Consider the following 12,788-nt stretch of genomic DNA (forward strand, 5'->3'; position numbering starts at 1 on the left):
CATAAACATTTTCATAAAACAACTAATTATTTTGAATTTGTACGTACAAGTTTCAAAGTAAACAATTGTTTTAAGAAAAAAAAGGACGTTCATTTTGTCTCGTAGATTTAAAAGACTTCACATAGTTTCGGCACAAAGTACCCAAATAAAGGGATCGTCGTCGTGTCAACTGACATAACTTGGGCCTAAATTAGTTGAAGAGCACAGCGAATGTATGACTGTCCGAACATGAAAGAATCACGCGGTAGCGATTGTCCGCGTGGCTCGAAAATGTACCTTTACTATGACATACAAGATTTATACTGTATGGGAAACCCTAACTCATTATCGTCTTCGGGTAGCTAGATGAGGATTTAGCTATCATAATCAATTTATGATATTAGGACGAATATAAAAGCGTAGGGGGTAGTCCCACATTCATTCTGAATCAAACATAATGGCAGTGTTAGCCCTTCTCACAGTCGCCCTTTTGGCAGGTATGTGCATATTTTGTTTTTGTTTAGAGCTTTGAAGTTGTTTTTATTTGCGCAGTTAGTCATCTGAATTATACGACTCTTCGTAAATAAGTCTTTATAAGATTGGAGTTCCATCGATATATAATTTAACCACAAAATTTGGAGTCCATTTCAGTCCCATATGAACGTTTAATACTGTGCCAAATCTGAATTTTCCAATAAGCACCTTGGGTTCGGCGTCTAGTCTAATCAGATGCACCTCAGTTTGCACGTCTTTTACAAAAAGCGACTGCCTATCTGATCTCCTCAACCCAGTAACCTGGGCGGCCCAATACTTCTTACAAAATTTGGTTGTTACAACTGCCAAAGATATGCATAATATGACAACCTGGATCCACCAAGTTATTGTGCCTTCCAAAACACGGAAGAACTCGACATGACAAAGTCACTATTCCGCGGACCAACCGCATCAAGGCCCATACTGATTTGGAACTTTGTGATCGTTTGCCCCAAACCACACAGTGACAATTGCTTATACCAAAACATGCCTTTTTAGGATCTGCCTACTCCACGCCTAATGCCTCCCGTATCGTCGGAGGCACGGTGACCTCAATCGAGAAGTTCCCGTCCATCGTAGCTATAGAACACTATAGCATATTCTCTGGGACCTGGGGCCAGTCCTGTGCTGCCAATGTCCTGACCACCAGATATGTTCTGTCTGCTGCTCATTGCTTCGCTGGATTGTAAGTATTTAACTGTCGTTATTCTTGTAATGAGATGAGGCCGATAGTGAGAGACCACGTTTCGGTGCCGTGCCACGCTGGATGCAGGTCGCTTCCAACAGGTATCTGTGGAGATCAAAGGGGGAGGCCTATGTTCAGCAGTGGACGTCCTATGGCTGAGATGATGATGATGATGATGATGTTGTAATTTCCTAAATGTTTGAGTTAATTTGTCTATTTATGTACTAGGGAGTTGCTTAGTTAGCTGAACCGAGAGAATATTTTTGTCACATATATAGGTTACTAGCTTCCGCCAGCGGCTTCGCCCGCGTGATGTGTTGATAAAAAGTAGCCTATGTGTTAATCCAGGGTATCACCTATCTACATACCAAATTTCAATCAAATCGGTCCAGCCGTTTTTGCGTGATTGAATAACAAACATACATCCATACATTCTCACAAACTTTCACATTTATAATATAAGTAGGATATAGTGGAGAAAGAGATAGGCTACTTTATAAAGTGGAGATGCAGTTTCTTTGGGATGTGAACGAAGTCATGTCAAGCCTACTCAATATTTAAAGCATCTTCGGATGGGCGTCATTTGTGTTTTATACTATAATATTAATATGCTTACATTGTGAAATGTAGCTGGTCACACAACAATCATAGAATAGAATATGGAACTCCTCGTCAGCTTAGTTTGTCTGAATATCCTTATACACTTCATCATCATCATCATCATCATCATCAGCCTATCGCAGTCCACTGCTGGACATAGGCCTCTCCAAGTGCACGCCACTGAGTGCCTTATACACTTAATGACTATAAATAGACAAATGAATGTTGCCTTCGTAATCACAATTTTAACTTAATGAAAAGCGTGAATTTAATTATATTTTGCCACAGAAATTAACCAGACAATTTCTCATTGCAGATTCTACCACATCAGTTACCGCCGTTTCCGTGCCGGTTCCTCAATCCGTCACAACGGCGGTGTGGTGATCTACGCTGAAGCGGCCTTCAACCACCCTAGCTATGGGCAGTTGGGTGCCGATGGTGACATCTCTGTCGTCAGGCTGATGGGGCCACTGACCTACAGCCCCGTCATCCAGCAAGCTGCCATCCCCCCTCAGGGCTTCCAGATTCCTGATAACCTACCCGTCGTTCACGCTGGTTGGGGCCACACTACTGTAAGTTTATAGCAATTTATTTATTAGATACAAGCTTTAGTAGCAATGTAATTTTGAGGAGCCCGTGGCTAACGTAAATACACGTTGAACAACGCTTGGAAAGGTCATTCTTTAAATTGGTGATCATCATGTCGTGACAAGATGTTCATCTCCGTCTTTTGGAAGACACGCTAAATTGTAGACTGTCATTTGAACATCTTTGACTATTGTTCTGGGTAATCAGAAACCAAGTCGTAGTTTTTCAAATCAATTTCTATTTATGTATTGAAATCCTAATATACCTTTTCAGGAAGGAGGATCATCTTCCGAAGTGCTCTTGGAGACCACGATCTTCACTATCAACAACCAGCTATGTGCTGCTCGTTACTTGACTCTGGATCCCCCTCGAGTGGTGACTCCGAACATGATCTGCGCTGGTATCCTGGACATCGGTGGCAAGGACGCCTGCCAGGGTGACTCTGGAGGTCCTCTGTACTTTGGAGATATCCTCGTGGGTGTCGTCTCCTGGGGTCACGGTTGCGCCAATGAAACTTTCCCTGGAGTCAGCACTGCTGTCAGCCCTTACACTAACTGGATCTTGTCCACAGCTATTTAATGTCTTAAAATAACTTTTGAACTTAATAACTTGTAAAAAATATATTTTATGTACATATCAATTTTCGTGTTGATTTAGTGATTTAGTCATCCTATAGTTTGTAGTAATGATAGGTACTTATTTATACAAATTAAAATCTGTTTTTTCATATATCTCTCGATTTTACGCATAATTTAGTAGAGGTTATTCATTATGAAAACTGAATCTCGTCAAATTATTAAATAAAGTTATATTTACTATCACGATTATCTTGCATACCAGTGATTGAGGAAAGGTAAAGGAAAACCTCCTGAAGAAATCTGAATGAGATTTCAAAAGCGCTCATTAGTTTTCTGTATGAGAAGATTACTGTATCCCGCAGTAAGCCAGTAAAAAAGGCTGATGATGATGAATAAGGCTGTATTTACAAATAATCAGTTCACTAGGAAAAACTACTCCTGACATGAGAATCATAAAATATTGTTGGCTCATTATAAAACAGACAAATAACGTTGATGACGTAGAGAAAAATCTAGTTATATAGAAAAAAATAGAAAAGCGGATAACCTGACACAGATAATTACATTAGGATATTGATAAAATTATTCGATAATCTATTTAAAAGACTTAACTGTTATGCTATCTAATTCTTTGAACATACTCTTATCTTTTATCTTTGCTTCAAAGTGCGGTAGTTCTAGCCAGCTTTAGCTATCTTTATTGATTTACAACGGATTTATTCTGGGTTTACTGTAGTCAATATATATTGGTTGGGGGATTAATAATCTTGCAGTTCATACAGACACAAACATGGCGGTGCTACCCCTTCTGACTCTCGCCCTTTTGGCAGGTATTTATGTTCTTTAACTATTTTTAGTTTAGGATTATCGATTTTCTAAGGAATATCTTCATCTTTATTATTATCATCTTCTTGTTCATACGTTCCCTGGACAAACGTTTTGGGTTTGATGCAACAATTGGTTATATTAATTTTGACTTTATATCATCTTATATTTTACACAACCTTGCCATTTTATCTTTCACACCTCATAAGTTGTAAATAATCAACTAAAAAAATACCTAATCCACGTAGTTACTTCAAGAACTAAAACAGTGGCAGGTATCATAAAAGCGATTAACACGCAATACCTAAATAAACAGCTTTGATATGCTGTCTTAACTATTGAAGTGTAGTATTTAGATAGAATAAAAAAAAACTATTTTTAAGCCAATAAATCGCCGAAGATATGGAAAAACCGAATATCACTGTCACAACTGGGCTATATTTTTACATGGAGCATTAAAACATATATCATGATCAAAAAGTTAATATTTCAAATAGACACACTACCAATTCTTGTAAAACGACAAGGCAACAACCGGCAAGGAAATCCATAATAATTATATCATCAGCTTTTTCCTTATCCCTTCAATTCAAACAATAAGTAGGGTCAATATTATACGCTCTGGTCACTAAGTTATTTCATCTTTAGGCAAAAGACAGGGTAACATCATCTTAACAAATTGTATTGTTCTCAGGCTCCGCCTACTCTTCTCCATCCCGTATCGTTGGAGGAACAGTCACCTCCATCGACAAGTTCCCCTCCATCGTATCGGTGGAGTTCTACAGCATTTGGTCTGGCACCTGGAGTCAATCCTGCGCTGCTAACATTCTGACAGCCCGTTACGTGTTGTCTGCGGCTCACTGCTTTGATGGATTGTAAGTATGAAGTAAAATTTCAAATTTTTCAAGATAATGTGATGATTTTTTTTTTACTTTGAACCAATATTGCACAATGTGACGAAACTGTCAAAAAATGTGGAAAATGCTACTAGTATTAGATTTTAGATCTGATAACATTCAATCAGAACGATAAGCTTGCAATGCGTAGAAGTGGGTGAAAGGGTCTTTTGCGCCTTAAAGATTGTCCTCCTGAGCCTGATCTCCCTTAAGGTATCTTACGTTGGCCATACCCGCGTTCTAAACGATCCAAAATGAAATGTAAGTGTATCCATGCCTGTGCATACTCATACTTAATGTTTAGCCGCCGAACGCTGGAATGTTTATGACTATACAGACATTTCTTTACAGCTTATTCGACATCAACTACCGTCGTGTTCGCGCTGGCTCTTCTTACCGCAACACCGGAGGCATCTTGGCTGACGCTGACCACGCCTACAACCACCCCACTTACGGTCTCAATGGATACGATGGTGACATCTCCGTCATCAGGCTGAGGACTCCCTTGGTGTACAGCCCCGTCGTCCAGCAGTCCGTTATCGTCAACCAAGGATTCCAGATTCCCGACAACCTACCCGTCGTCCACGCCGGTTGGGGCGCTATTTCGGTAAGCAATATTGCATCTGTAACTATATTGTGGCAAATTAGAACGAAAAGTGGAAAGGGACAGAATGTAACGATATCTCAAACTAATCCTCATGTGATTGTAATAATAACTACGTAGATATGTTACATGTTAATAATTTCATAATATTATTTTTTACAGCAAGGAGGACCCTTATCTCCAGTGCTCTTGGAGACCACGATCTTCACTATCAACAACCAGCTATGTGCTGCTCGTTACTTGACCCTGCCATGGCCCCAAATTGTGACTGAGAACATGATCTGCGCTGGTATTTTGGACGTCGGTGGCAAGGACGCTTGCCAGGGTGACTCTGGTGGTCCTCTGTACTATGGTAATGTCACCGTGGGTGTCGTCTCTTGGGGTCACGGCTGCGCTAACGCTACCTTCCCTGGAGTCAGCACTGCTGTCAGTCCTTACACCGACTGGATCATCCAAACCGCCGTCTAAATTATTCTTTATGTTCCTGTCTAATTTAAATTCTATTCTTCCAACTTTTTTGTACAGAACGTCTAAATTTATATTACCAGCTGCCGGAAGATTTTTTTTTTGTATAAGAGTTGATTAAGGATGTTTTGATATTTCTTAATAAAAACTTTGAAAACATTTATCTTTATTTATTTCTGTACCTGTGAAATGAATTCACTTTAAATATATTAGTAGTCTGTCTCAGAAATCTGGATGAACATTCCAAAAAAGTGGTTTAGAATTAGGCTGTCAACTGTCAACACAGTAAGCTATGCTATCTACACTGACTATTACATAGAGTATTTTTCGTATTTGTTTGTTTACTCAAAAACTACTAGACTGATTTTAAAAATTCTTACACCATTCGAAAGCTACGTTATCTGTGATTACCTTAGGCTATATTTTATCTCAATACGGGCAGTAGTTCCTAAGGGACGATTAGTGGTTTTTATGAGTATGTTCTCCTCACCTACAAGAAATTATACGGAGATTTTCTCATTTCCAAATCAAAAAATAAAAGAGAAAATACATTGGCAAACACACTATTCTCGAAGCAGCATTTTAAACGATTTGTGTGGATTCATACGATGCTGACTAAGCATTTGATTGCGTTGATCATGACACGCAATTTATTATTTGTGCGCTAGGTACGGTACTACACAATAATGTTGAAGCTCTCGCTTACCTTAACCTACCATTAAAAGGAAGTCGTGGTGGCCTTGTGGGTAAAGAACCAATCTCTCGAGTATGATAGTGATTAGACTAGGGTGTGGGTTCGATTCCAGATCAGGCAAGTACCAATGCAACTTTTCTAAGTTTGTATGTACTTTCTAAGTATATCCTGGACGCCAATGGCTGATAAAAAGGTAAAGGAAAACATCTTGAGGAAACCTGGACTATAGTCTGAAATCACCAACCCGCATTGAGTAAGCGTGGTGATTGATGCTCAATCCTTCTCCTTGTGAGAGGACGCCTGTGCCCAGCAGTGGGACGATAAAAAGGCTGTAACAGTAATCAATTAGAATCGGTCAGCTGCAGTACAAAACCCTAAGCGGCAGAAATCGATATGGATATGCTTCAGGGTTCAATACTTGGCTCACTTTTATTTTTAGGGCACTATATTAATATAAATGTTACATAAGCTCAAATATATCTTATCCTGAGGAAGCCTATCTATACAACTGTTATAAAGCTAAATATGTTTTTGTTTGTTTGAATCCGCTCAGAAACTATTGGTCCGATTTGGAAAATTATATCGGTCAGATAGCACAACTTATCGAGGAAAGCTGCTTTTTATCCGGGCGCACGGAGTAGTTCCTACGGACGCTCTTAAAAATAAGTAGAAATGTTTTTTTGCCTTTGGATATAAATGTGAGAGTCCATTTGCACTGCTCGCCTTAAGATGGTTCTAAAATGAAACTCATATTTCTGTATTTGAGGTGAAGAGCTCCCGACTCCCGACTAGGTCAAAACCACTCAGTTCAATCGATGTGACAACATGTGACGCGGTCGGTCCGTGGGTGCTGTCCATGATACATGTTTCCATGACGAGTTCTTCTGTGTTTTGGAAGGCACGATAAGTTGGTACCGGCTGTCATTTGAACGTCTTTTCCAGTCGTTACGTGTAGCCAGATAACTTTCAATCCTTGATTTCTAACATTTTGTTTCACATTGCCATTAACGGGGGTACCGTAGATGACTAATTTCTATTGGCTGATTAAGTCGTTGCCATGACAGAAATACATCTTCAGAAGTTATCAATTAGGATAGCTGACTAACGTAGATAATACCTCTCAGATAGCTACTTTATTACGGCGCACTTAAAGAACCCGTGTGGCAAAATCTAACAAACCTACTGTTTTTATTGTCATCTGTTTAGACAAAAAAGTACTAGAAAGAACCGCTTATCGTTAATCAGTAGTGTTCCAATATTACGACTCCTGGGGCTTTGGTAATCTTTATATTTTTACAATGACTATTATCAGGTTATAAAATTGGGTGAGGACGTACTGAGTGGCATTTGAGTTTGACATGGCAACGCAGATAGTTCTGGTCTTCGCCCTCTTTGCAGGTAATTATCATGTTAATCTTTAAGTCCTTATACTTCCAAATTCAAGTTGAACGAAATTGGAAAAAGAGGGAAAAGAAACGTTGTCTCCCAGATACATAAAATTTTTGGTGGTACTGGTAATCCATGGAAAGAATTCATTGATTGCTTATAGCAAGTCTCTCTCTTACACTATCCTGCAATACATTTGGCAGGCGCTATTAAAGTCGCTATCCAGCTAATGATGATTATTATGAACTTATTTCTTAATGTTTATTCTAGTCAGGTTTCCTTCATCAAATATCCTCTAAACTAGAACACAATGGTTTCTTGCCAGGTCTGGCGTGCGCCTCGCCATCGGCCCGCATCCTGGGTGGCACTCCTTCCTCCGTGGAGAAACACCCCTCCATCGTTCAGGTGGAGTCTATGGGCTCAGCGTCAGGTATCTGGGCGCAATCCTGTGGAGGCAACATCCTGACTGCCAGATACGTTGTGTCAGCTGCACACTGTTTCCATGGAATGTGAGTTTCAATAGATCATAGGTCAAAACTTTTTACCTGTTAAGCTAGGTTAATTTGCCACGACCACAACCTAATTGTCTTGGAATTTGGACTTTATCTAGAGGTAAACATGTAATAATTAGATGCAAGTGTTGATACGTATAAATAGACGAACTATGAGCTAAATATTATTAAAATCCGTGTATACCTGCGGCGTTACACAACTATGGTATAACAGCTATGGTTACAGTTATACGATGTTATACATGATTATATTCATATACGTACCTGTAGTTATTAATACCAGGCATAACTCCCCATTCGTTATTTTTTCATTCCAGTTTCTACGAGCCTAAGAACCGCCGCATCAGGGCCGGTTCCTCAGAGCGCAACACCGGCGGTGTGGTCATCCAAGTAGACGTTGAGATCAATCACCCAACCTATGGCGTCAATGACATGGACGGTGACATCAGCATTGTCAGACTCCTGGGTTCTCTGGAATACAGCCCTGTGATCCAACAGGGTCCCATTATTCCTGCTGATTTTAACTTGCCTGATGGGTTACCTGTGGTGTTGGCTGGTTGGGGCGCTACCGAGGTTAGTGTTTTCGAAAACTTGATTAATTCAATTATGTTGTACTTGTAAATATCATCACTTATGTAGAGATAAAGCATATCAGTCAAGTCCAAAGATACTGTCCGTCTGAATATCGTCAATTTCTCATTTGCACTTTGACAGTTTATTGTGACACTGTGAAAGTTTTACTAAAATACTAATCAATTTAGTGGAAAGAAAATGGAAACTTAGGTACGATAATAAATGAAACTTCGTTTATATAGTTACTTATATCCTTGAACATGAATCAATCAGCAAATTAATTTCATCATTCTAATAAAACACCCATTTCTTCTTTCAGCTCGGCTCTTTACCTTCCAACGAGCTTCTGGAAACTTCCACCTACATAGTGTCCAGGGAAGTCTGTGCTGAACGTTATGCTAGCTTATCCATCCCTCGCAGTGTTACTGAGAACATGATCTGCGCTAGTCATTTGGACGTCGGTGGTAGGACAGCCTGCGCAGGTGACTTCGGAGGTCCTCTGTACTATGATGGTATCCTTGTCGGAGTCTTATCCTGGGGTGAGGGTTGTTCCAACAAGACCTTGCCTGGAGTCAGCACTGCAGTTGCTTCTTATACTAACTGGATTATTGATACTGCTGTTTAAAGTGGGTCTTCAAATAAAATAAATGATGAAACATGGTCTTTGGGGAGGTATGTGAATGATGAGGACGTTTTGTGGACTTGCAGAGTTTGGTGAATAAATTATTATTTAATACATAATTGTATTTTCTTATTTGAGAAAAGTGGAAAGAGTGGGATATGTATTCCAGTTGAATTATAGTCTTTATCGTGGTACTTTATGCCCGAATGAAGATGCGCATTCCTTCATACATTGATTGGTCTTTATCTATAATCGTCTAGGTTGCCTTATTGAATCGGCATATAAATGAAAAATAATTAGGTAGGTACCTACATTACAATAACATGCTTACTGTATGTACCTAGATAAAGGTTTTTTATTTTGTAAATGAAGGCATCAAAGGCTTATTCATTTCCTGCATTAACTATCTTTATCAAATTGTTAAGATTGATATTATCTGAAACAGTGTAAACGACTAATAAGTGCGTGTTGTGTGTCATACATACATAGGTATTTTTTTATGGAGGCATAGTTTTAATGTAAATAGGTACTATTTTTCAAGATTAATTTACAAGGAGACAGCAGATTTAGAAATATTACCTATCTAGCCTGCCTATTTTAAAAGCTTTGTTTCTATTTCATATCATCTTAATTAATGCTTTTCCAGTTCCTAATTATTTCGGTTCCCATTAGTATTGACGTAGCTTCTTTAGTTCCGGTTAAAAAGAATGACATAATGTTCTCCGATTCATGGGATATGTAACGGGGAATGATTTAAAAAAAAACATGGACTAGTACTTTCTGAGATCAGCGCGTGCAAGCAAACAAACGAACTCTTCAGCTTTATTATATTGGTATACATGTAGGATGTTAAAGACAAGAGATTTCATAGATACCCCTCATGTTCCCGTAGTTACCATACTAAGGAACGCTGGTGAAAGCGTTCTGGTGGAATAGCCTAAAGTATATGGATATTAGGACCTATTCAGTACCTACCTAGGTACTATACTGAACATCAACGGTTCTGTGATTCGTAAGGATACGTTAAAGAGTTCATTGTTAGGTTAAATTAATAAATTGGACCTTCTTCTTTATACTAGACTAGCTTCCGCCAGCGGCTTCGCCCGCGTGGTCTGTTGATAAAAAGTAGCCTATGTGTTAATCCAGGGTATCACCTATCTACGTACCGAATTTCAATCAAATCGGTCCAGCCGTTTTTGCGTGATTGAATAACAAACATACATCCATACATTCTTCATCTTCATCATACAAACTTTCACATTTATAATATAAGTAAGATTGTAGATACTTATATTTACTAGTCTAAAATAAAACTTTGCTATCATAAATAATAAATGATGATTGATTATGAAACGACTTGGTCAAGTACTCTTTTTGGAACACTGGTTTTTGTAAGGCGATTATCACACTGCCCCGCATGATGCAGCGTAGTGCGTGGATGCGTTTTTTTCCGTTGTATGGAAATATCTCCGTTTGTATGGAAAACACGCATAGTCCAACACACTGAAAATGCATCCACGCGCGTTCATGCGGATCACGCACATACATGCGGAGAAACACGCACCCCCGCGCGTAGGTGCGGGGCGAGACGCAAGGTATGGCACACTGAATCCCGCAATGCCGCGCGTGATTTTGAATGGGCGTGACGTGTATATTTGAAAATGGAACTCGCTGTGCGTGAATTTACAAAACGCACCTACGCGCGTGAGTGCGTGAAAAACCCGCACGATGATGCAGATCTGCACTCCCGCAGGAACGCGCGTAGGTGCGTCGACACGCAAGATGCAGCGTGATGCGGGGCAGTGTGAAGATCACCTAAATGTAGATGATATATAATAAAACAAGTGAATTTTATTATAAAAAAAATGTTTGTTGATTTAATAAAGCGCTATCTAGCAGCGTATTACAGAACTAATTGTATACGACGCTTACTTACATGATAATGTTGTATACACTACAAGCTTGCAGGTTTTTTGAATAGATGGCTCTTACTGAAAACTTTCAGGCAATTGTAATAAGCATGATAGCAGTTCCTACTATGGGTTAAGATTTTTGTTTTTTTTTTTGGTTTAAACAGTTTGATGCCTGCTTGGCTGAAAGATTGCCTGAAAGATGACATGAATAGGAAGGGAGTGCGTGTCAGTACATCGAGCTTAGAATTATAAGGAGACGCCGTGTTGTTATAGACGTATCTATAGTTATATAAATATGAAACAAACTATGCAACATAGTTCTGTCTCACTCTTTCTAAGCAGATAAGTGTATTTGAAAACAGGGACAACAATATTTTTGTGATTGCGTAAAATGGTGACATTTTACTTTTGAATTCCTCCGGTCTGTAGGTGCGTGCCATATCTGGCCATATATGTCATGGTAGTTGTGCTGTCAAATAGGTGCTCTTCGTGACTTATTTTTGCTATTTTATAGAAAATCACTCGTGTTTACTTTTAAGACTTTACTATTTCAATAGTGAAATAATCAACGAATATGCCTATGTGTTGTATTGTGAAGTGTGGTGCTAGGAAGCACCAAAATCAAGCTGGATTGTCGTTACACAGGTTAGGAACCTATTTTTGCTAGAAACTACATAAAATAATTCACATTGGATAAAAAATATGTTACGGGAACATGAATTGATTGTGAAAGTACTTATATTTTGGTTTATTTCTGTATAAAAACCTATATTTAGAAATAAATGTTGTTTACAATAACATGTCATATTGGCATAGTGCTGTACAGTTGTCAAAATAGTATCGATATATTATCCACTTAATAAGTCTGCTTTTACAAATTTTAACATCAGAACTTACTGTCCCTTCTTCTTAAGACCCCTGTTCTTCATAAGACCGAATCTTTGGCACCCTGCAACTAGTCTGTCGTGAAAGAACTTTCATAGGGCTATTTGAAATAATAAATAATTACTTTGCCTGTGTTTTTTTTTTAAAGGTGACCCTACTGAAATGACTCCTCCCATTTGGTTGATGTTGTTGAGGTTATTAGTATCAGTGAAGTTAATGTGATAGTTAGTTCTATGACGAAGAAATTATTTATACTCGGTTATTTTTATGCACCCAGTAAGACTCGTACGTACTTCTAACTAGAATACAATATCGATATTTGTTGAATCCGGTAGCGGTACAACCCTAGTAATGGCAGCCATTTTAGTTACTGCAGGTGTGCACGTTTTTTTCATAGACATTTCCTGTCCCTATAGTTATATGTCAATGGTGTCAGTATGACGAGTGAC

The 12,788-nt window shown here is 38.8% G+C and overlaps 2 protein-coding genes across 4 annotated transcripts; both read left to right on the forward strand.

Annotated features, from left to right (window-relative positions):
• Positions 1–413: 413 nt before the first annotated feature.
• Positions 414–5,915, forward strand: LOC124640941 (trypsin, alkaline C-like). 3 transcript variants are annotated; one of them, XM_047178908.1, is made up of 4 exons: positions 414–476; positions 1,012–1,198; positions 2,115–2,370; positions 2,660–3,026. In XM_047178908.1, the coding sequence occupies exons 1-4, from the start codon at positions 437–439 to the stop codon at positions 2,963–2,965; spliced, it is 789 nt and encodes a 262-aa protein (XP_047034864.1). In that variant the 5' UTR covers positions 414–436; the 3' UTR covers positions 2,966–3,026. The 3 variants fall into 3 exon arrangements, with proteins under 3 accessions (XP_047034864.1, XP_047034866.1, XP_047034865.1); XM_047178910.1 differs by lacking the exons at positions 1,012–1,198; positions 2,115–2,370; positions 2,660–3,026 and adding exons at positions 4,484–4,664; positions 5,037–5,292; positions 5,452–5,915 and having other exon boundaries at positions 437–476; XM_047178909.1 differs by lacking the exons at positions 414–476; positions 1,012–1,198; positions 2,115–2,370; positions 2,660–3,026 and adding exons at positions 3,648–3,794; positions 4,484–4,664; positions 5,037–5,292; positions 5,452–5,915.
• A 1,773-nt stretch (positions 5,916–7,688) lies between these two features.
• On the forward strand, positions 7,689–9,660 carry LOC124640935 (trypsin, alkaline C-like). Its single transcript, XM_047178899.1, has 4 exons — positions 7,689–7,846; positions 8,160–8,343; positions 8,664–8,919; positions 9,239–9,660. The coding sequence occupies exons 1-4, from the start codon at positions 7,807–7,809 to the stop codon at positions 9,542–9,544; spliced, it is 786 nt and encodes a 261-aa protein (XP_047034855.1). The 5' UTR covers positions 7,689–7,806; the 3' UTR covers positions 9,545–9,660.
• Positions 9,661–12,788: the final 3,128 nt, after the last annotated feature.

Source organism: Helicoverpa zea, chromosome 21 (genome assembly GCF_022581195.2).
Source record: "Helicoverpa zea isolate HzStark_Cry1AcR chromosome 21, ilHelZeax1.1, whole genome shotgun sequence".
NCBI classification, from domain to species: domain Eukaryota; kingdom Metazoa; phylum Arthropoda; class Insecta; order Lepidoptera; family Noctuidae; genus Helicoverpa; species Helicoverpa zea.